At 44.0% G+C, this 24,997-nt stretch overlaps 1 protein-coding gene across 1 annotated transcript; it reads right to left on the bottom strand.

Moving 5' to 3' along the window:
- Nucleotides 1–59: 59 nt before the first annotated feature.
- Nucleotides 60–24,722, bottom strand: LOC125705141 (storkhead-box protein 2-like). Its single transcript, XM_048971518.1, has 5 exons — nucleotides 23,556–24,722; nucleotides 23,147–23,375; nucleotides 10,417–10,569; nucleotides 4,985–7,268; nucleotides 60–2,915 (listed from the first exon to the last, which is right to left on the bottom strand). The coding sequence occupies exons 2-5, from the start codon at nucleotides 23,307–23,309 to the stop codon at nucleotides 2,717–2,719; spliced, it is 2,799 nt and encodes a 932-aa protein (XP_048827475.1). The 5' UTR covers nucleotides 23,310–23,375; nucleotides 23,556–24,722; the 3' UTR covers nucleotides 60–2,716.
- Between the last annotated feature and the right edge of the window lie 275 nt (nucleotides 24,723–24,997).

The following is a 24,997-nucleotide window of genomic DNA, read 5'->3' as shown; positions in this document are numbered from 1 at the left end:
CTATGTTGCAAAAGGCTTAGGCTCCCTTCCCATATTGTCTACAAATGAGTCAAGGCATGTGAAATTTATAACCAAACCTTATTTTATTGTGTTAAAAAACACAACCCCCAAAAGGTAGGTCACACACTACAACAACAGTAAACACCTTTACTACACAAGTAGTGACTTTTAAATATTATAGACATTACAAAAAATCCCTAATCTCTCCTTCATTTAAATTGTACTAAACATGACTGAAACATTTACAGTATGATCTACTGACACTATAAAAACAATGTTACTGGGTGCTTTTAAACATCCATAACGTTAAGGGAAGACATTTCACAGACTGTCATTATTTCATATGAAATACTTTACAATATTTAGAGCATCCTTCTGGATGGATTTTACAGCAACCAGAGACCAGGCATTTCAGTGCAAACGTTTATACAAGGCAGTCTTGGCTACAATACTCCCTTTTGACTTTTGACAAAAAAAGAAATCTTTTTACACTGAGGATTTGATAAGGGCTTGATGTGACAGATCTAAGAGGTGTCATTGGTGGGAGTCTCATTGACCAGCTGGGTGTCCCTTTCTCAGGTACTGTGCATCACACGGAATAACAAGAGTGGCTCAGCGGACAGCAGAGTTACCTCACAGTTCCAGGGTGACCCAGATCCAACCCTGGGTTGAATCAGAGCCCGTTTTCACGAGTTTGAGTTTCCTTCCGGATAATCAGATTTCTACTCAAAGACATGCAGCTCAGACATAATCGGTTATTCTTAGTTGCCCTAAGTGTGTACATGCGTGAGTGGCTGGACTTTTGTCCAGGATGCTATTTGCCCTAAATGTCCTGGGATTGGATCCTGAACAAACTGGACCCTCTCTAGATAAACAGCATTTGGAAAGGAGAAGGTAACAGTAACAGCCTGGCAAAGAGGAGTAGGATGGAAATGCTAGACTGACTGAGATCAGTGCTGTGTGTTGGCTACCAGTACAGAGTGTATGCCCAGTGACATTTAAGTAAAAAAAAAATAAAGTAAATAAATCAACATTCCTTCATCTGTAGGAATGCTGCTGATTCTGAAATCAAGTCTACAGGTTCACCCACAGGTGTGAAAACAAACAAAAAAAAATCACAGGTGACTATCTGTTGGCAAACTGAAACCCACCTGTACGAGGATTTAATAGAGCGGTGTGAGATGGGTGGGGGGAGAGGAGCATGGGTAACGGAGGTAGTTAAGCACATACGCGTGTCAGTCTATGGGGCTGTAAGCAAAATTAAATCGAAGCAAATCCTGTACCAGTTGTGATTGAACTCTTGGAACGGGGCAGCGTTTGCTTACCACGTGTCACGAAAGCCTCTTTTGCTGCCATATAAGATGAACAGATGAACAGAATAAGATACCACAGTTGACAGAACCAGGAAAAGAAGAATTCATTCATAAATACAGTAATAACGTATTGAATCTATTATCTGATTGGCATCTAAAAACTGACGAAATGACTTTTCAATGTAAAACATCCTGAAAAAAGTGACCTGTGACCTGCATAGCGTGAGAGGATGTGTGAAATTAGTTTAACGCCGTCTACGCTACATTAACGTTGCCGATTTTATTGTGTGTACAGCTGCATAGACAAAGCAGGGATTTACAAGTTTCCAGCTGTTGTGGCCTGTGATTGCCTATATACTCATTAGCCTGTTGTGCTGCCAGCTCGCTACCTAAGAACAAATATAAGTACAGGAAACTAATTAATTTTTTTTTATAAGAGAACAAAAAGTAAGTTGCTTTTGTTTTCCAAGTGAATAAAGGAACGACGGAGTGAAATGATAAACGTATTAGCTGCTCAGAAACAGGGACATCCACGAATTTGGCTCTGAAGCCTTCAGTGCTGGCGGAGGAATTTACCCAAAAAGTTCATGTGCCGTCCATCAAAAAGGAAGTGAATCGCCAAACACCTGATTCCTATGTAAACATAAGTTATTCCAGCCTGGCTCATTCCACCGGATTCGATCAAGTCATGAGCAAAAGCGCAGCGGCGGTAACGGCTCCTGCGAAGACCCACTGACCAAATGCGTTCACCATGTAGAGGTCGCTCCCCTTGCGGGGGCCCGCACAGACTCATAATGCGGCTTATTTCGCTGTCTAATGGGGGCCAAAACAGCAGGACCCCGACTGCTTGGAAGTTCACGTCCCACACAAGCACACCGCCAGCCAGCCTTTTTGGAATACAGAGTATTGGCACTCGGAGCTTGTCGGTACTTATGAAATTTAGTGGACATACACTGTACATGACCTTACATGTACATGACCTGAGATTACGAACGAGACAGAGACCACGTTAGAAAGTGAAGCTCAACTTTCAGGCCAAAAAACTAGCGACGACTTGCTGTACAGTGCATGGTAAAAGTGGAATAACTTTTGGTTGTTTGTAGAATGCTTGCCTTTCTGAGAGGAGAAGACACCAGTTACTGAACCCCAGAAAAATCAGCTCAACTGAGGCATAGTTGATTTAATTTTCAAACTCCTCTAGTCAAACAAGGAAAGGATTAAATTTTTCAATAGAGCTGTATAAATTAAAAACAAACAGTGTCTAAGAACTTGTGGAAAAATCCTAGTGTAGCATCTGGAAGTCTGGAGTATATGCTGACGTAACTGTGCCAGTTTCAAAGGGTTCCTACGAGGTGGGCTCTTCTTCAACTGCCTTCCTCCTCCTCTTCCATATCTGAATCGTGTCAGACACTTGTGATGGAAGTCAAGCAATTTGTTGGTTTTTGCAGTTTCTCCGACTGGGGGGTTGGGGGTTCCAGCACCGTCCGGAAGGTGAGAAGTGGAGCACTGATGGTGCCCAGGTGCCCGGGGCTCAGGGCTGGGTTCTGACGTCTGCTGCTCTCCACGATGCTGGATGTGTTCGAGGCCAGGCTCTCGCGAGTGCTAAACGAGAGGCAAGAAGTTAAAGACACTTTAGAAGCAACCCATTTCTGATTTACACCACTCTCTAAAGTCTGTACATAAGTTTATGTGGGCTGTACAAAAAAAACAGTGATAAGCAGTAAAGTAAGTGCTCCTCGTGTAAACCTCGTGACTTTGTATACTTTGAATGCAAACATGAGGAAGGTTAAAAAGAATCATAAATGTAAGCTTGAGTAAGGCCTGGCTTTGATGAAAACACTCCAACATGCCTAGAAGCACAAAAGGTACAAATCGAATTAATACGTCAATTTTGTGAAACTATTCACTAGTGAAATGATGTGGGTGGGCAGCATAGGTGACATTTCTCATTGTCACTGCAATTTAGTTCCCCACTATATACAAAGTCCAGTGAGAGAGCCTCAAACTGCACTAAAAGTATTTTTAAAGACTGCAGTAACCCTCATCTGGAGAAGTGGGACAAAAAACAGGGTCATTTATGAAGGAAAAGACACTACTGAATTCTGAAGTGGTTTATGTGTTGCCAAAATATGAAAATTCAAGTTATAATGTTCTTTTAAAAATTCAAAAAGCGGAAAATTCTGTGCGACCAGTTTCGGTACACAAGGCAATCTAGCAACCGGGAGCCTTATTGACAAAATCCATGGTTCAAATGCAAGATTTACTGAATATTAAATGTGAACTAGATTATCCAAATTAGGCCAGATTTTTCAAAACCAAGGAAAGCCAAGGATGGATGGATTATTTATAAAACTGAAACACTGAACTATGGGCTGGGATGACCTTTATGTACCCTGATCCCATGCATTAGCCACACAGGGCTAACTGATAACACAATATTAGTCAGCACTCTGTGGAAGTAACAGCTGGAGATATAGAGGCAAATAACTGAAATAGAACTACTGAAGGAACTACTGAAGGAACTACTGAAGGAACAAGTCATGAATAACACAAGTTAAATACTGAGCTCAGATTTGTTCATCATTAATGAATTATCATGCATCTTTCATCCCAAGCAGTTGCTATATTTTTTACTATATCTGTTAATTCTGTATATCCTTGTGAACCACTGAAGGAACTACTGAGAAACTACTGAAGGAACACGTGACGAATAACACAAGTGAAATACTGATCTCATGTTTGTTCATCATTAATGAATCATGATGCATCTTTTCTCTCAAGTAGCAACTATATTTGTTCATGATTTGTTCATGATTCGTACTTCCGTAGTAATTGAGTATCTGTGTAGAGTTAAGTAGTGTTACCAAAATAAGTGTTAATTACGTACTGATCCCATCTTCGACCATTATTAATCATTCATAACGGTGCATGTATTTCATGCAGTTACTATATTTGTTCATGATTTGTACTTTAGTAGTGAGTTGCTAAGTTACTTGTGTGTCCTCAACTAAAGTGTTAGCCATCTTCCCTTTAACATAATGTAGAAGAAATAGATGCATACAATAATATAAACGTCAACCCAGTTTTAGCAAAAAAAAAGTCTCTCTTTTCCCAGTTTCCAAGTCTGCCGTTTCATGCTCTGCAGGTCACATGCGACCGGATGCAACAGATCTGTCTGGCCCAGTGCAAAAATACCCATTCATTCTGCTCCCTTCAGTCTACAGCAGCTCTCCTGGTGGAGTGACAAAGGCTGGGAAATTCATTCCATTCCTTTATGTTGCTAAGAGCGTTGATTAGTTTGCTGCTCTGCACTTGACGAAGAATTAAATGGGAACTCGGCGGAAAACAAAAAACCGCAGTTTGGTTTGCACGATCCCTTAGTTTTGCAATACATCTAAATCCGTTCATATTACAATCCAGTGAGTGTTGAGCAGCGATTTTTCTGGAAGTCATGCCTGTTAAATGACAAACAAAATACTAAAATACGCGAAAATTTAACTGGGATATACACACGGCATAAAAATATGCAAGAATGAATAACAAGCAAATGGCTTACTTCATGCAGACTGTACGTAAGCACTGAAAAACATGATGAAGATGTTTACATGCACCGTGACAGTAGGCCATGCTCTATTGCATCTTCCATGTAATCATTGTGAACTTTGTCTTACCGCGGTGAATTAAATCCACTGTCCACCGTTACGCTGCTGCTGTCCATGCTGTCCAGCCGTGCCGAGTGGGCCGATTGTTGATTGTTCATGTTTTTGGTCTCCTTGGGGCTGAGGAGGGAGAGGTTCTTTTCGAACCTGTGCTGCAAGTCCCGTTCCTTCTCACGATCCAGCAGCCACTGTACAGTCCCGCCACGCTCCTGACCCGCAGTCTCGGCTGCAGGCTTACGAACAGCCTCCGGAGAATCATCATCATCTGAGACATTGTAGTAGTCAAAGGTAGCTTCGGGCCCAGAGGCCAGCTCTGTGCCCTGCTGGACCACCGTACCAGGGGACCCTGACAGCTGGGGCGACTTCTCAAAATGCTCGTGGCTGTTAAGCACCTCAGTGGAGCTCACATTTGGAGTCTTCCGCAACGTCCCCGACTTTGAGTAGCTGTTCTCCATGTAGCTGACACTCAGTGTATTATGGGGTGGTTTGAACAAAGTGTCTTTGCTAAAGATTTCTTTTCTCTTGTCTGTGCTGCCCGGGTCCATGTTATGTTGGTGTATCAAGCGTCCATTTACCAAAGGTTCTGGTGTTTGGTTGACCATCGGCAGGCAAATGGCATGTTGTCCTTTTGATGTCTCCTCTTTGTACTCTATTGAATGGGGGGAGGCAAGCTGAGGGGTTTGTCTGTCTGATGCACACCCCTTTTTGACACCCTCTGACAAAGTTAAGGTATCATGGTCACCTTTGCCTAAAGGAGAGGGTGCACTGAGAATGGATTCATGGGATGTACTGCATTGAAAATAGTCATCAGCTGTGAGTTTGGGCAAACAAGGCTTCAAGTCACCATAGTTTGGCAAACTGTCTCTTTTGCTTTTCTCTACTGGGCTGCAGACCTTGGTCTCCTCAGACTTCCCCATGTCTATGTCAGGCACACAAACCTCATAATTAAATTTAGCAGCAGAAAGCATAATCCGTGAGTAGTGGGGTGCCTGAAAAGCTCTAAGGGTCCCGTTGTCGGTATAGTAGCGACTTCTCTCACTAATATTGTACTCATAATTCTCGAGCATGCCCGAGGGACCCATGCCCAGGGGTCCCTTAGAGTTGTCCATAGAACGGGACCTTTCTTTGGCCTTGTCAGACCTCTCGTCACGTGACTTCCTGTCCTGGGTGTGGCTATGGCTCCGGTGGACTTTAGAGAATGATGTACCCCTGGATGGTTCGGGAAAGGGCATTTCTGTCCTCCTCTTAGCCAACTCCGCTGACACATCCCACTCGGGCGTAATGCGCAAGTTGGATTCCATGATATTCGGGATGCTCTGCATAAAGTACCTGCTCCTGTTGCGCTCCATGGAAAAGGAAGGTATATGAGGCTCAGGATGGGTCTCCAGGTTTGGGATCTCTGAGGGCTCACCTCTGGGTGGCCGGGACTTGCTGTGGGAGCGGTACTTCCCCTGAGCCTTGCGGTGCCCGCGGCTGCGCCGGCTGCGTAGGCCGTGATGTCCGGCAGCGTTGGCCCTGCTGCGCTGAGCTCGCTCCTCTTCCCGTCGCTTCATCACAGCCGTGTGCCTCATCACGTTCTCCACTGTCAGATCTGGGTTGATTCTCCGAATGATCTCTATCTCCACATCCCGGGGGATTGTGCTGGGCACATCCTCATCACGCAGGGGCCACTCCTCTGGGGGGAACTGTGCAGAGAAGGTGGCCACCTGTTTTGTTTTGTCCTTTTTGAAGCTCAGCCGGAACAGCTTCAGTCCAAACTTTTTGGACTGTTTCTCCCCAGTGTTGCCCCCTTCTTTATGCTTCGTCTGAGAGTCTGTCTTGAAAGAGAAGTTCATGCTGCTTTTGCTCTTTTCTGTGGCTGAGGCTTGGTGGGCAAGAGGAGCTGAGAAGGTATCTTTGAGGTCCTTCGGGGGATGTGGAGGGGGAGGTGAGTAAGACTCTTTGTGGTCCTTTGGCGACTTCCGTTGGAGTGTCGAGGCATGATGACTGGGCGGGTCGTCATGATACAAATTGTAGGAGTCGCAGTGACTTTTGTGATGGGCCCTGTCTCTCACACAGCCTGAGGTTGAAGGAGTGATCGTTCCAGACTGGGGGGAAGTACACTGCTGTTGTGAACGGTCAGGTATCCGCTCATCCAGGTGGTACCATTTGCTGTTGGTTTTGATGAGCGAGGGTGTTATGAAATACGTCTGTGGAGTTACAATGAAGTACCCTTCTTGGGAGGGGAAGATCTTCCGTTCCCGCACCAGCATGTTCAGGGTGTGTCGGAGTATCTCGCTGCTTGGCGTTGGGACACCTGAGGATCAGTAGAACAGATTGTCAGCAAAATCTGCTTGTCCATGTATATCACCTTCAGAAAATCGAGTATCAAAACAGTGACATTAAGAGCCTGGATATCTATTACTCTAAAAATGTGTCTGTGAGCAATCTGTGACAATCCATCTGTGACAATCCATCTGTGACAATCCATCCATAAGACCTTTCTGTTCAAGCTGTGTCGATGCAGAGTGAACGACAGTATACTTATTGCATCTCTACATTTTTAATGTGCCGTAGTAAGCACATTTTTGCCTGATTGACTTCTGTCATTCAGTGTCGGGGGCAGTTCTGTTGCACCCAGAATTCAACTTTCTGGAGCTCTAGGTATTGCTTTCTGTTACATCACAGTGCCACATCACCCGCCCCAGCTTGATGAAATGCTCTAAACCAATCACATTGGTTGCCGCTCATCTCTTTGGCCACAGTATTTCAAAAGGCTCTGAGACAAGCCTAATGTGTCTACCAAAAATTTGGCTCTTTTCAGTATCATCATGAGTTGTTTTAATTATTTTTCCCCAACTTAATTTAAATTTAATTTATGTATATGAACGAAAAAACTGCAAAATGTTATGGCACAAAGACAAGTTTTTATTGTTCTTCTGCAAATGTTAAATTTACACCTCACTCTTAGACATTCTGACAGTTTGTGAAGGACAGAACTCTGTCCCATATAGTTCTGATATGACACTGCAGAAAATCAACTGCCCAAAGTAAATTGAGTTCTGAGTTACGTTTGTGATGCCTAGTAACCTCTAATTACAGTAACCTGTTGTCCCCTTATAATCCAGTTTTGTTCAACTAAGCTCTTAGATTCAGGCAGCATATAGACTTTAGGCAAATGTATAATTTGTGAAGGTATCATTATTTTTAGGAACTAAATTTCAACTGTAGTTCTGCACACAAACAGGTGCCCCGCGTAACCCCCGCATACCCCACCCTCACACAACCCCTGATTGGATAATAGAAAAGCTTTAACTAGTCAGGGTGATGTGTTGCCTGCTATTACATCATACTGGTGTAGCTGCCATACTGACATGATGCAATCAGAACCCTTTTTAATAATTCACAAGTAAGAGCTTCTTATGAATTATTAAAAAGAGCTTTGACTGGAGTCCGTCTATATTAAAGAGTGATAGAGTTGTGATTTTAAAATACTACGAGCTGGAGTAGTACAGCCCCCCTCCGCCCCCCCCCCCTCCACAACATAGGTCGGCCATTTTTTTTGCTGAATATTTATCAAGGACCTACACTGAGCAGTTTAATGAGATGTTGACAGGGGCGTGGGGTTTATATCTACGCGACGACCCTACATATTCCCTTTTGCTTAGCGTGACTCCCGTTGTAAAGTAACCAGATCTGTGCAGCGGTTCATCTAGAGCCTAAATCATTTTCATCTTCTAACTATTGATTAATATTTCAAGGGGTCCTGTTTTCCATGCTCTTCGGAAATGTCTCACTCATTTTCTCTAATCCCACCAGCACCAGTTCCATAACTTTTTAGCCTCCCTAACCCCAACTGACCCCAAGGATGCAAGAAATACAAAACAAACTCAAAATCCTCCCCTGGCCAGCAGTAGTGGTGCTGGACCATAAGGTAAGTCATCTGATCGACCAGGATTATCTGACACATAGATAAGCCCATTGATTGAGGCAAGTACGCTACTACATAACTGTATTTAGAAGTTTGCTGTAAAAGCCTTTGTCTGGATCAGCTTGTTTTCTTGTCTTAATCCAAGTAACACTGTCCTTTATTTCCAAGTCTCAGACAGACAGGTGAGGGAATGGTACAAATTCTATATTCCCCAGGAGATATTGTCACATAACGGAATCAAAATATTGATGTAACTGACCACTTATTCATGTATAATAGGCATTTCACATCTCTTCAGGTGATGTGATCATGCAGAAGTACACAAGAATGCAGTCGATTAGTCTGACAAAGTGCCGCACCTCCAAACTGATCCCATTCAAGCCTTTCTGAATTTTGACAACCCAAAGGCAAATGTCAGAGAAGTCCACCATCTCCCGTAAGCTCATTTCATTCCGATAGTCAGATGTAATGTGCTATTGAACACGTGCATAATAATTCCCATACTGCAGGACCCAAATTTTGGGATCTAAAAACTTCTAGTCCTGAAACTAAGGTAGTTCAAATTAGATCAGATCAGTAGATATGCTAAAGACCTTATTTCTCCCCCCTCTTCCCCTCATGCCCTCCTTTCCAGTTTTCTGAAGACCCCCTAAATTTGTCTTAAGTAGTCTTGAGCTATACTGGACAGTTAGACAATGAATAAAATGTTGAAACAGAATTCTATTGCTTCACAAACCTTACAAAGATGTGTTTGGTCAGTTTTATTCATGCCAGGCCCCCAGGAGTGTTTGGTAGCTTTTAATAATCATAATAAAGGTGGCCCATGTGCAGAGACCTAACTGTCTGCTTCTGAGCCTTGACTATGGACTGCAAGCAATTATTCAAAAGCAGTTTTTTTGGTCCTTGAAATATTTGAAATTGATCCAAAAATTCAACTTTAAGTCTTACTTCAACAAATTTTACAGTTCCTTGTGGTGTATAATAAATTATAGATATCATCCTTCAATATAAATGCATAAAAAGATTGTTGCAGATCTGCAGAAAACTTGCTGTAGCATTGTTTTTAAAACAATGTGAACAAGCACTTAACTGCTTTTGATACTGGTTTGAGTACTGAGTACTGAGTACTGAGTATGGTGGCTCCATTACCTCATACCTCTAGGGCTGGGGGTTACAATCCTATCTCACCTGCCTGTGTGGAGGTAGCATACTAACAGATGTCTTCTGGGTAATTTCACTTCCTCCCAGAGACACACAGTTAGTCAAATTAGCATCTTTAATTTGGTCACAGTGCAAGATTGTGAGTGCGTATTTATGCTCATGTGGGGCACACCCTAACATTTCACCCCATGCTGCCCAAAATAAAAATATGCCACATGACAACTATAGGTGGAGGGTTGGGTAGATCTCACAATGTAGATACTCCAAAGTTTCATAAACACATTTGATACTGTCTTGAAGAAAATCCCGCAGTGTTGTCATCATAGTGATACCTAAAGAAGTGTTTTAGTGCTCAGCTTAGAAGCTACTATACCTGAGAAGCAAGTGATGAGGTGTTCCAAAAGGGATTCCTGCGTGACGGGCTGGCGTGCGGAGTTCATGGCCGAGATGGCCAGGCAGAGGATCTCGCCCAGCGGGATGAACTGGGACTGGCTGATGGGAGACATGCCAATGGGAGAGACATCACCTGTGGGGAAGCAAGTTTACACGACGGGTCAGATGCAGTCAGGTTATAGACAAGTCATTCAGATTAATGTTTTTGTAGCTGCGTGGGGCTATTCAAAGAAAGGCCTCTAAATTCACAGGACTCCATAAGTGCTATGTTTGCCACGGTGAATGAAATGGAAGGGCTTCGGGACAATGAGTTTTTACTCCACTCCTGTCTTTGTCGTTTAAACGTGTATCCTGGGTTTGGGATGTGGCACTACAGAGCCTGAATGGGATTCTAGTCCATCTTAAAGCGTTCACACATATATTTATTCACACACTAAGGGTTGGAGCTAAAGCCATTAGTTCTGATACAATATACAATAGGTCCTAGAGGAAACATCACATCTAGAGCTATTGTCATATCTGGAGATGGGGGGGGCAGGCAGGTGACTCAGCAAGCTTCTGAGATCAGAAGGTCACGGGTTCGAGCCCAGCCTCGGAAGAATAGTTGCATATCCATGGGCCCTTGAGTGAGACAATTAACCCCCCAGCTACCTGGGCACCACAAGCTAGCTGCCCCTTGGTTGTCACCCCCCAAGCCTATTCTCACCTGTAAGTGTCTCATGGAGAGCAGGACAGGGCAAAGAGAACGTTTACTAAAGTATCTCTATTCTATTCAAGCCTACAAACACAAGGAACTATAAGTTACTGGGAATATTTTTATTTCTATTCATATTCATAAATATTTGTTATCCTGATATTTCCCCTAAATCTCTTATATAATATGTGTACGAAGGCGTAAGCATTGTTGTGTACAGAAACAGGAAAAGGCACAATGACACAACACGGCACACACACTTGTTAAGAAAAAATAAATAACTATGAGATGCATTCATCTAAGAATGTAAAGATATCTTTGAAGACAATTTTTTATATTTTATGACCATAAATAATGAAAATAATTAAGTGTATAAACAGAGCAATATGAAGTAGATTTTATAGCATCAGACTTTTTTGACTTTCAGAGGTTTTTCAGTGGAGTATTTGTTAAGTGAGACCTGTTGGACCTTCAAACAAAAGGACACAAAGACGATATTTGGGGTCCTTCTATACCCCAAAAGCTGGGTTTCAAAAAGTCAGGTCCCCATCTCAGCACACTGACTTCAGTGATCGGCTGACTGAGGAAACAGGCATAAACTGTGACATTTACAGACCTTCAGTCAAATATATATATAAAAAAAGTTTGTAAATGTAAACAGATACATTATACATTCTGGCCTTTTTGTGATGCTGAATAACAATGCAAATTACAATCATTTAGTCCTTACATTTAACAGATCGAAGAAGTGATCAGAAAGAATTGTAATTTGAGGTGCAATGTGTTGTTTTAGCTTCTACTGATTGTCTTCTTTTGAGACTTTAAAATGGTCTAACAAGTGGTTCATAATCCTCGAAAGTAGCATTTTTTCCCCACCGAATGAAACAACTGCCTATATTTCCTTCTATAATTGAATTTCATCTGAAAAACACAGATTGAATATATATTTGTGAAACATACCACGATTCTACAAACACTGAGTAAGTTAAGTACTTCGCACTGTGTCCCAGCCGGTAGCACTGTGCTGTCTCACACCGACAGGAGCAGTGCCTTCCATTTTGCATGCGTGTGGACTCTGCATGTTCTCCCCCGTCCTGTGTTGCAGTCCAAAGACATGCAGACATGCAGGCTAATTGCATGTGTATATGTGCCCTGCCGTCCAGGGCAAACCTTCTCCTCCCCCTCCCCCCGCAACCCTGTCTGGGATAAGTGGTTAGAAGATGGATGGTGGGGATTGTCCAAAGTGGATGAACACACGAAATAAAGGTGTACATTAACCAGGGTGACCAAATTTTGTTTTGCAAAAAAAGAGGACGACATAGGCAGGATGTAAAGAGGTGTTAAAGCAAAACAAATACAGACGCTCCTCTACTTAAGAACTTGTAAGTTACGAATTTTCAGACATATGAACGAAGAGGATCGTAAGTCCTGATTGTGTTCATTGGGCTCCTGTTTCCTGTAAGCAACATCAATTTCGCCAATTCCGCCTAGTACGACTCCTGGCCGCTATTCCCGCCGTACAGCAGCGTAGCGTGCGAACTCACAGCATCCTACTTCTTTGTACTTGCGTATACCCTTAATATTACGTTGAATGACGACTTACGAACATTTCAACTTATGGACGGCCGTTCTTTCGTAAGTAGAGGAGTGTCTGTACACACAAAGAAAGTATTCTGTAAATGTCGAAGAAAAAGTGAAATCCTCTGCATTTTGGTCATTCTACATCCCCATATAAGGGGACAAGGCCAGGAAAAACCGGACGCATGGTCACCCTAATTTTAACACTTTTATACCCTGCAAAATTAATGCAACAGGTGAGTAGAGAAAACAAGCCCATCGATGAAGCGACTCGTGATAAACACGTAGTGTTTCAGGGACATTCGGTTTGTGTATGTGGGTGTGTGTGTGTGTGTGTGTGTGTGTGGGGGGGGGTGCAGGCATTTTTAGACACTGGCACCTGCAACACCCCTGCTGCAGTGTGCAGTGAAGACTGCCGCAGGATGCATGTGGAGCCGATGCCTCACATTCTACCTTGGTGACCACGGTATGAACTCGCCCCCCTCCCATCTCCTCCAGAAAACATGGCCTGACAGCAAAAAAAAATAAAAAATGGAACATGACACGGTTATCCAGGTGAGATTCTGTGGAATATGCAAGACGCAGCGTTTGTGGTGGGGGAGGGATGTACAGATATAAGGGAGTCAAAGTTTCCTTCATAGTCCTCCTACAAACTGTGTAAAAACCCAACAAAATTAAAACATATCGTGATCGAAGTACAAAAATAAATCCACATTGATTATTCTTGGGACACCTTTTCCCCAGAAACCCCTTGTATGGTGCGATGTAAACAACATTAAATACAGTCAGAAAGAGAGTGAAAGAGAGTGAGAAATCCAGGAGAGAAACAAAACATTCAGTACCTTGGACTTTTTCTCAGATTTCTCTCAGATTCTAATCCCAGCAAATTCAAAAGCTGCCGTGTAGCTCAAGCCTTTACACAAATAAGCATTCACTCTGGGGCCTTACCCAGAATGCTCCGGTCCACACAAAGACAACAGAGGTGTGACCAATCATATTGTAGCTGGGTATGCATGCCTCTGAAAGCTTCTTCCTCGTAATGCCCACTGACACACAAGCTTGTAGACAGCCCGCTGGACCCGTTGTCATGGCGATGGGATCCCAGGCGCTCACCGCGCTTGTTTTTTGTGTGCTGCCTTTCCCAGCCCACTCACTTGCTGGCTACTAATTACAAATTAAGGTTGCGCCGCTTTGCTGGGCTCAGCAAAAGCTAAATGGCCGACGGCAAGCGAGAAGCGCCACGCTCACCGTGACTCTCAGAGCAGGTGCCGGCGGGGGTCCTATTGTTATCTCTTTTGAAAAGGACAGGGGCAGCCATCTTATTTTAGGGAGGTGGGGAGCGGAATGGGGGAGCGACCACTAAGGCCACCACGACCACGCTGCCGTTATGTGCGAGATCAGGTCCGCTGTATCTTTTGTGATTCGCTGTGGTTTTTAGCCTCGTTTGGCTGATGTCACACAATGTGGCCGTTGGAAACGTAAAGACGTGAAAAGTTGAGGATGTAGGTACGTGACGTGTGAAAGACAAAGCTTCTGCGCGTATGTGCATGTATACAGTGAAAATGTTATTAAATATACATTACACATGTCGATAAACATGTAGCCGACAAGTCCGACAGTTAACAGGCAATCTAGACTGGCAGGGGCTGTGTCAAAAAAAAAGTTGGATATAAAAACTTGGAAAAAAAACTCTCCTTTGCCAACGTGTTCTTTCACTTTCATTTCACCTGATAACAAGCTACTTCTTTTTACAGAAGTGAGTTTCTGTACATTAAATTATAACTTACTGCGAGACCAGCTCAATCCTAGATTGCGGGTTTTGGCAATGGGCTGTAACATGCATGGTCACTCCCTGCCATTTGGCACTTCTCACATCTGCACATTTAATCAGGTGATGGAAAGGTTCAACCACAGATTTAGGCCAGGCAACCTTGCAGATGGCTACCTGAGATTTATTCTCTTCAGCTGCCAAAACATGCACACCTACAATACTCAGTTTGCTCTTTTTTCTCAGTCAATACTATATTTATTGCCCCAAATTAAGAAAAATGATAAAAGTCTTCTAAAAATCCCAAGAAACAATCAGAAAGAAGAAAGCACCCCCAAGCTGCATTTTACCGTAAAACTTATGATAGAATATTTACACTGTCTCTTCATTTTTCCTGCAAATGTACTTGCTGTATTATTGGTATTAGCTGTGCCTACCTGTTTTTCCCTTTGCTGGTACCCAGAGAAAAAGTACCGATAATTTTCAGCACAGGACCCAGAAATTGCCCTTCCCCAAACTCATGCAGGCACTTTGAAGTTTGCACTCCTATTATGGCGAAGAACAGCGCTCGCTCCACACAGCAATCAAACTCAAACTACAGTTTCTAATTTTAGAGGGCTAATCGGGCCAGAAATCTGGCAGCAGTTCCCTCTTCTACTCTCAGAGGTCGAATCTCGGATATAAGCTGATGAAGTCACCAAGCATGACATGGATGTGATTCCAATTGTTACACTTTAGTACATCTACAGTAAGTTAATTACTTAAATTATTTCCATCCATCCATCCATCCATTAACCCATCCATCCATCTATAATCCATCCATCTATCACTCATTCACCTCTGGAAGCGCAGGTTACAGAGCAGGGCCACCCTGGATGATATGCCAGTCTATGACAGAGCTGACCTAAGGACTCCACCATACAGGACTGCACATATAATATCTCTATGCTCACTGACCTGATTTAACTAACCAAGTGCCATTATTACTGCACTACTTGAATTATGTACTTGTTTTGGAATAGAGCTAAAATATACGGTGTTGCAGGTGTTTGGGATATGAACTGAAATATACCGTTTTATTCATTTCCGTAATCTGCTCTGTAGTTTTCAGGAACTTTGGTCGGAGTGTTTATTCTCTGCTGAAACATGCCAAGTGAGCAGACTCAAATAGCTCACTAAAACTCCAAGAAGTTCATGCCAAGTCGTGACTGAACTGTGGGTGGGGGGGGGATTGATGTGACCAAAGTGCACTGTTTCCATATTTACTGCAAACTCACACACAAACACAATTTCTAATAAGGCTACAGAACATGGTTCACACTCATTTCCTGTTTTTAGTTCACATATTGCAGTTTTCTATCCTAGTTTTGTATGGGACAATAGAACGACGTATGAAATTAAACACAATTTGATTAATATATTGTAAATGTGAGCCAACTTGATCATATTTTAATGATACATTTTTATTACTGCATGTGCACTTTTAAGTCCATCCATCCATTATCTGTAAACCTTTGTACTGTGCATGGTCAGAGTGGATCTGAATACTATCCCATAGGCTACGGCCGCAAGGCAGGGAACAACCCAGGATGGGGCGCCAACCCATCGCAGGGCACACTCACACACCATTCACTCACAATTACACACCTGCGGGCAATCTGGTAACTCCAGTTAACCTCACCGTGTTTCTGGCCTGTGGGGGATTCTGGGGGACCCAGAGGAAACCCCACAATGACACGGGGAGAACATGCAAACTCCACGCACATGGAGTCACGGCAGACACTGAAACCCTGGTGCTAGAGGTGTGAGGCAAAAGTGCTCACCACTGTCCCATTGGGCAGCTGCCGTGGTGTTTCAAGTGAACATAACTTCTGAAGAATGCCAACCCATAAAAATCTGAAGAAATTATACGAAAACAAATTCAGGGGTTGTTCTGAAAAAGCCATAATCCAAAACCAGAACCTGGGGATTAAAAGGTCCCCCCCCCCCCCCCCCCCCACACACGGCTGTCCTTGTGCTGCTGGTGATACACATGGAAAGCAGATTAGAGGGACACAAAGTGATGGTGGGCTGTGTCATCAGAACAGAAGCATCAGCAGGTGTGAGAACACGCCGTGGGCCCTTTTCGGGGGGGGGGGGGGCACGGGGTGGAGCAGAGGCAGAGCCAGTCAGAAGTTGGCAGGCATTAGGTTAACGAGTTCATTCCTTCCCATCATGCACTGCTCTGCTAATTCCTCTCTTTGGACATATCAGCGCACATGTCAGGAGCAGATGATGCACACCGGATGAAAAGAAAGGGAGAGAAATGCAACAGGAGAGGCACTAGTGAACTGCCACTTCATGACTTGCCAGGAATGGTTCTTTCATTTGATTTTCTTTGAGGATCAGTACCAAACAAGGATAAGCCATATATTAAAAACGAACCATATTAAAAACACTGCATACGATAAAATGTTAAGGAGAAATCATATGCAAATATGAATTCAGTTCAAATCAGACAATACAGCCATATGTTTAGCCTCCAAAAGTTTATCAAAATCTCATGTCAGGAAGAGATACGAGGAAATGCTTGCTCTCCACAGTGCGTCAGAGCACAGGAAACTGGATGAATCTGGGGATGTTTGGTCCTTTATTTAAGGCCAGATATCTCAGAACAAAGGCGTATAAACATCCACAACTACAACAAAAATTAGAAAGCTAAACAAGTATTCTGGAGGAACACGCTTGTAATAAACATGAATGACATTCATATCTGGCTGTGACTCTTTACAATGACTCATAATGACTCAGTAAAAATAAAGAGATCCATTGGCATGAATAATGTTACAAGAGTGATAAACAAACAGCCCCCCCCAACCAGCTATAATTATCACATATTTTAAAATTATATTTTTAAATGGCCAATGAGATCTGGATTTACTGGCAAAACTCCTATTGAAATAACACTGGAGAAAATCATAATCAGTCAAACATAAGGGTAATTTCGTGACACCATAAATTTCACTCTTCTCAAAATACTATTCCATTCAATGGGCCTGAAAGTAACTAAAGAGCGTCGGAATGTTATTGTAATTCAATTAAGTTATTCAAATACACGTGCAGATGCCTGCTGCAGACAGGTGTAGAAAAGGAATGACGCTCAAACTATGGACAAATTAGACGGCCAGGAACACTAATCCTGGAACTGTTGATAAGCATCCCTCATATAGACAAATGCAGCGCAATAAAGTGTGAAACTAACAACAGGGTTTATGAACAGCACATCACCAGCCTCAGGTTTCCCGAAACCATTTTCAGGAAGACCCCACAAGCCTCTACCTGGACTCGAAAAACCTGGAATTCCCCCTCACAGCTCCGTCCCTGACAAATGTCAGACTTTTCTTTCAAATCTTCTCAACATCTTTTTCATTTATTTTCAGGCTACTAGACGCTCCTCTACTTATAAACTTTCAACTGACGAACTTTCAGACATACGAACGAAGAGGACTGCAAGTCCAAATTGTGTTCATTGGGCTCCCGTTTCCTGTCCGCAACATCGATATTTTTTCTGTGCGCCAATTCCACCTAGTACGACATCTGGCCGCTACTCCCACCGCGCAGCAGCGTAGCGTGCATACTCCCAGCATGCTAGTTCTTAGTACTTTCGTATACCCTGAAAATGATGTTGAATATGATGTTGATTACGAACATTTCAAGTTACGCACAGCCGTTCAGAACATATCTTATTCGTAAGTAGAGGAGCGTCTGTATTAAAATCTCCAGTGAAGCCAGAATTATTACATTATAAACATCTTAAGGCATTTCGATATCATATTCTATTCCCAAGCTGTTCTCCAACTTTATGCCAAGTTTTTATTTCACAAGCAAGGGTTTGTTTAAGATTCATTTTAAAATGTAACTTTCATGTCAAATAAGTATGCCGTTCATGCTGTAGATGTACTCCCGGGGAGTGGATTGTAATTACACTTTGTCAACATTGTTAAACATTATGGTTTTACAGTGATAAAATGGGCTGTGGTTCAGTACAGCTCCTGAACATATTTCTTTTTGTCAGGGCTAAGTGATGTCAGTTGTGATTTCCACACTCTTTATGTGGCATGAAAATTAATGTTACACTGTATACTTTGGCGATACACACAGACACACACACACACACACACACACACACACACACACACACACACACACACACACACACACACTTTGTCTCGGAATACTCTGGCACTGAAAAACTACTGGCACTTTTATTGGCTCTGCTTTAGCATCTCATACCTTTAATATACAAATATCTCAGATGCAGCCCCCTAATAATGACCTCCTTCACATTACTTTCTAAATATTTCTTGCTGTTGTTAAATTCTGTTGCACAGAAATGAGGCACATTTAGTCATATCTGGATTAAATTCACAGGATCTTAGCAGGTGAATCAGACCAGAATAAAACTCTGAAACATACAGGAAGAAGCAGACTACTATTCTGGGGTGATCATCTGGCCTCTTCCATTTCCTGTGGGAAATTTAAACTACTCTGCAGAACTCTGTGCTGAAACTCAGTCCAGTGGGTATTCTATGAATATACCCTTCCCCAAATCCCAAATGTTACTGATGCATGGCAAGGCACGATGGACGAGATCTCAATGGTGTGAGGAAGTTTCCTGGGAAAGAAGGAATGGCATGGAGGACCATGTGGACCACAACTTTTAGTAGAACATTCAAGATACTAGGTCCGCTCAGAGAAACAATTTCTGAGAAATGCTTAAGGAAAACCTGGTTCAACCAAGATGAAAATGACCTTTGTCACAAAGTTTAAGTTCAGAATCAGAGTGTGGTAATTCTTCATTCACCTCTAGGCTGCTGGTATAACAGCAGACACAGTATGTCCCATTTTGTTCTAAAAAATGCACATATGAACAGCATCACCTGTGATGCCTGAGCTGGGATGTAAGAATTTTTCTGGTTGGGACACATGACAGAAGTACATGATACGGGAAAGGCAGCAAGGAATGGGGACTTCACACATCAAAGAGGTGAAAGGTTTGGAGAAATACTGTGGAAACCACATACAGTGATCATGTCTGTGCGAGTGAAATTGATCACTATAAGCAGATCATCATTATAACCATATATTTTTTTCTTTCCTTATTCCTTAGGCAGATTTCAATCTGACATTTCTGTATCAATTACATGAATATATGGTATAGAATGGACAGCATCGCTATTTATTGAATTTTATTTCAATATACAGTACAGCTGTTTAATACTCTTTTCAAATAACAGTACTGTACAAATGAAATCACTAAACTGTATAACTCAAATACACTATAATATAGTACTGTATATAAAATATAGCATATTGGAGTTTCATTGCTGTATTTCTTTGGCTCATTTTTGGCAATTTATCATAAGCTTTGAAGCTATGAGTCTGTATTTTTCCATATATTGTCATTTATAAAAAACCCAAAATGAACACTGTATGTGGAATACTTGATTACTATATGCGAATTATTTAAACAGTATTTGTCGAGAAACGTTTTTGTCCCAAGATTTTTTGATCCATATATGCAGTTGATCACTTTAACCATGGTCACTATAAGCAGTTTCCACTGTATATCAGAACAAAGAGTTTCACAAATGAAACAGGGTTTGGGTTATAAAAAGGGGAACATAACATCCAACTAGGTTTGTGAATCATAGTCTGGACATGTTTTCACTGGTGAGGGAACACGAAGAACGCCTTCTGTTATTGATAATAAGGTACAGGTGATGTGAATGGACGCACTCCTCATCTGGTTTCAGCCCAGCATAGTCTTACACAGGCCGATGTCATTATCCAGATTTAGAGGCAAAAAGAACATGAACTTTATTGATACCATACATCAGCTATGTAAAACTTATAATAAATGAGACGTGGAGGCTTCTGCTCAATGCAAAGGCACATGTGATATCATTTTGTGACATTTTAAGCCCCCAGACCAGAAATAAAACACACAAATGGGACGTGTCACATGTAGACTGCAAACCTGACTTGATTATACACTACTCCTACTTTGCAGAGGTCACCTTTAGGGTAGTAGAAAGCAAAAAAAAAAACATCTTAGTGGAGAATGACGACAAGTCTGACTTTTGTCAGTACCTCTGGCGGTCAGACGTCTACTGTGAATGAATTAGCTCAAGAGTCAGACGCGAGCGTTTATAATTTATGTGCTGGAACATGTGAGGAAGGTCAAGCAGGACCTGACCGAGCGATTAGAGCCACCAGTGTCGGAGATGAGGCCTGAGGCCTGAGCTCACAAAACGGGCCGGCTGTAGGGCAGTTTGAGACCTATGCTTGAGAACGGATTGTATGCAGTGCCAGCTGAACACATTAAAATAAGTGTAGCAATGTAATGAGAAAACACATGTAAACTTGGCAGAAATGTCACAATTATACTACTGCCTACGTGCTGTTTGTATTTCTGAGTTTCTATTCTATTCTACGCACGTCTCTATTCATATAATTGTGACCATCAATTCATTTCTATGGGAAAAACCCTAATTCCAACATGACAACCTTAACCCCCACCCAGCCCTAACCTTAGCCATAAGTAACCAAACAGAATACGAGACTTTTCACAATTTAAATTTTTGATTGATGTCCCAGATTTTTATAAAATTGAGATTCCCCTTATGGGGACTGAAAAGATGTCAAAATATTAAAAAGTTTTTATTACATTGTGTGGCACATTTGGTCCCCACAATGTAATATAAACGTTTCACACACACACACACACACACACACACACACACACACACACACACACACACACACACACATACATACAAGCATACATATATTCAGATACTAATAAGTTATATCTAGAGTTCAGTTTTAAACTTAAAATTTTTCACGTGTTTACAGCTGAATTTCCTATCATATTGGAATTTTAATATTAGTCCTTAGTCAGAAACTCACATTCCACCATTACACGATCAATTCCTATGAGATAACAGTGCAGTATTTGATTATTTCTACAACATTTCTAATACCTAAAATAATATGATCATCAGCTTAGTCCTTCTTGTATACAAAGAGAAAATGACCAGTGACCAATACTAGAAAAAGTTTTTTTCTAACCCCTGCGTACCATTTTTTGTGAAAATTCTTTGTGTACTATTATATACTCCTGCAAAGTGATCATACACTTTAGCCTTTGACCTAACAGGTTGCTAGGAAACCTGAGTATGCCTCAAGCAAATGTAGACTTGGCAGCTACGACTCTGCTGCCATTCTCTGTCTCTCTATGCTATTTTTCTTTCTGGGCCTTAGCAAGCCACTTGTTCCCGTTCTCAGCTAACCTCAAATCCATTCTGGCTTGGGAACAGAATTCAACTTTCTGCCCAAAAACCAACAAGGTGCCATTCAGATACAGTCAATACATCACGCACTTAAAAGACCCTTCATGGTACCAGTGACTTCCACCAGCTAAAGAAGAAGTTCTGTGGCTGTCGTGGTTTTCAGATCACCTACAGATGGGAATGTCGAAAGCTTAGGTCAGGAATGCCACCAGATGACCATCACACAGGGATTGAGGCCTCTCACACCCTATAATGACAGTAACACAGAGGCGCGAGTGTCTCTGATCCCGTTAAATGAATACAGGCACGATGCAGCTTCAATGCGGACGACTGAAGGCTTCGGACAAACAAGCCAAACAAAACCAAGGATCGTATCCCAAAGACGCCACACCCACTGCGTCAAGTTTCACGTTTTAACGCCAACCGAAGCTACGACGCCGTTTACACACAGTCCATGCAAAGATCTGACCGCAATTTGTGTTTTTCTTTTAAAATTTCTACAGTTACCTCCACCCCCACGTTTGGATAGTGTGGGGGGTGTTTGTGTATTTTACTCATCAGAAAGTCACTTCCTTGTCCTGTTAGCCTGATACTAGCTTCCCAGAGGCGCCTACACAACGCGTTCGATGGATAACATTGCGACCGTACACTGCTCTGGAACAAGGGCACTGAGACGACAGTGAGCAGGAGCCTGATGACACACGGGGGAGCAAGAAAAACCCAACAAAAACTACCGTAAACGCATCCCCACGTCTCGGCACTGAAACGCAGTGTGTGTCGTTCGAAGTGTCATATACATATGGTGCTTGCATCAGGTCACCGTGTTCTATCGTAGATCACCTCTCCTTGATTCCAAGTCCCCCCCCCCCCCCCACCCAAGGTTAAAACGCATCATACAAGCGCCATCGTTTTTGTGATTGAACGCGGGGTGCCCAAACTTCATCCACGACACCGACGTCCCTCCAGAAGTGAGAGGATTCCCGTCGGTCCAGATTCCGTAGCCCAGCGCCTTGCTGTCTCACGTGACCGTAGATGGAGGATGACAAGGCGGAGGGGAGAAATGACAGAGCGGAAACCTAAGATGGGGAGCTCCTCGCCTACGTGCCCTTTCTGAGATTTGAGTGATGTTTATACTTTAGTCATTCCGCGGAACCATACCGAGACATTCCCCTCAGATGGCCCACGATTATCCGCAGTGTCCGTCAGCTTTAACGCACAGGCAAATCCCATCGTTTCTAGTCAGGATCTGGACGTGAATGTTTTCGCCAGTAGCTAAATGGCCCAACTCCCAGCCCGCGGCCCCCGGGCCCTCGAGAAGGCTCGCCGTCAGACCTACCTGATGTGACGTATCCTCTGGGTGACTGGGACGTGACGGGGGGGTAGGGTTTGTGTAGGCGGTAGTCCTTCTCGCTGCGGGACTGGGCGCGCTCCGAGGCCCGTTCGGAGAAGTCGGAGCTGGGCCAGCCCCGGCGGAGGGTGGTGCTGCGGGTCTTCTTCATAATGACGGCAGCGGCCGGCTACCCGCGGGCTCACACCGCTTCCCGCATCGGTTGGGCTCCTCACCTCTGCTCGGAGCACCCGCCAGAATCAGGCCAGAGACATGGCAGGCGGCTACTCAGTCGACGATGTCCCTCCGTCTCTCCCTCACGCAGACGCACGCATGCACACACACACGGACACGCACACGCAGACACAACACGTGTACGCATGCACGCGCGCGCTCGCAGACACGACGGATCCGTTACCGCTGCTGGCGTGGCCGATGTGGTTGATCTGAACAGGAATGACTTTGGGTTCCTTCTGCCTTCTTCAGTTGATCCAGTTTTGCACACGTCCCACAATGCATTACACTGTACTTGCGATCGGTCCCGATTTATAGCTTCCAGATTCACGTGCGAGGACAGGCACGCACTGTGGCTTCTCAGCTGCGAAAAGGGGGAGGCAGGGGAAGGAGGGAAGGGGGAGGTAAGGGAGGAATTGGGGGGGAGGGTGGTCTGGTTGGTTGAAGTAGGAGGTGGTGTTGCGGGGGGTGGATGAGGGGGAGCCCGGAGATTTTCAGCGTTAAAGACCCTCGGAATCAAACAATAGCTCAATTCAGTGCTGGGGCGCTTCACCAACTGTGAGCAGCGCCGCACAAAAGGTCCAAACAAATGAGAAATCCCAGGGCCTTGGGCACTGGCCTGAAATAGCACGGCCGCGGGAAAAAGAGCCAGCGTCGGTTGCTGTCTTCCTCGGATCAGGGATGAGGCTCGTTCTTCACAGATGACAGCGGAGGGCACGGTCGTGGGGGGAGGAAGAGATGAAGAGGTGATGGGAAAAAAGGAGGGGAAAAAAGAAACAATGGCTTTTTCTTTTCAGCGATCAGAATCCGATCGGCGAATCAATGGAGCCGCGGTAGCAAAGAGATGTCCATCACAAAGCGACTCCTCCTCTGCCCCCCCGCTGCTGAAAAGATGCTCAGGGAAGGTGTGTGCGAGCGCGTGTTTGTCTGTGCGCATGTGTGTGCGTGCGTGCGTGTGTCTGCTGTGGGGGGGGGGGGGGGGGGGAGCGCGTACGCGTGCCGTGTCTCCTCCGTCGCAGGAACGCGCCCGTAAGAGAGCAGAGCGAGAGAGAGAGAGCAGAGAGAGAGAGAGAGAGAGATGAGGAGTCGCCGGTGGCGTCAGGTCCTAGAGCGAGCGAGAAGATGGGGCCCAGCAGCACGGCTGGATGTTGTCATTCCGGTCCGCTGCCTATCCGGGGTTTCAAGGGACCCCTCTGTGGCCGCGCTGCTCTGTTTCCCTGGAAACGGGTCCCTGGACGCACCGATCCCAGCGCTTGGAGCCGGAGAGGATGGTCGCAAAGATTCGCTGTGCCGCCAGCCGAGGTTCACCTCAGTTGCGGGGCCATCTTCCTGTCAGCCTGCACGGCTCAGTGTGGAAAAAAATACACACACCCCCCCCACCCCCACCGGTTCCCCTCAGTCCCTGACTCCCAGCCCAGCCAATGAGAAGCCGCTATATTTACATGCAGAAGCTGCGCAGCCTTCAGTGAATGCACCCCCAGCCCGAGAGAAACGGTGGAATAAAAAGAAGAAAAAAAAAAACAACACATATCTGGCCTCACGAAGGCGACATCATCTCCGTGTGCCGGGAGAGCTCCTCTCTGCCGTCGTCTCCATCCTCTTTGTGTCAGGCCGGCGACAAGGGGG

Source organism: Brienomyrus brachyistius, chromosome 12 (assembly GCF_023856365.1).
Source record: "Brienomyrus brachyistius isolate T26 chromosome 12, BBRACH_0.4, whole genome shotgun sequence".
NCBI classification, from domain to species: domain Eukaryota; kingdom Metazoa; phylum Chordata; class Actinopteri; order Osteoglossiformes; family Mormyridae; genus Brienomyrus; species Brienomyrus brachyistius.
Note: the sequence above shows the minus strand (reverse complement) of the source record. Positions and strands in the feature narration are given on the sequence as shown.

Coding starts and splice junctions, on each gene's coding strand:
- LOC125705141 (XM_048971518.1), bottom strand. CDS start 23,309: ATGAAGAAGACCCGCAGCACCACCCTCCGCCGGGGCTGGCCCAGCTCC. Junction 7,269..10,416: donor CCTCATCACTTGCTTCTCAG/GTATAGTAGCTT, acceptor ACTGATCCTCAG/GTGTCCCAACGCCAAGCAGC. Junction 2,916..4,984: donor AGTGGATTTAATTCACCGCG/GTAAGACAAAGT, acceptor CCTCTCGTTTAG/CACTCGCGAGAGCCTGGCCT.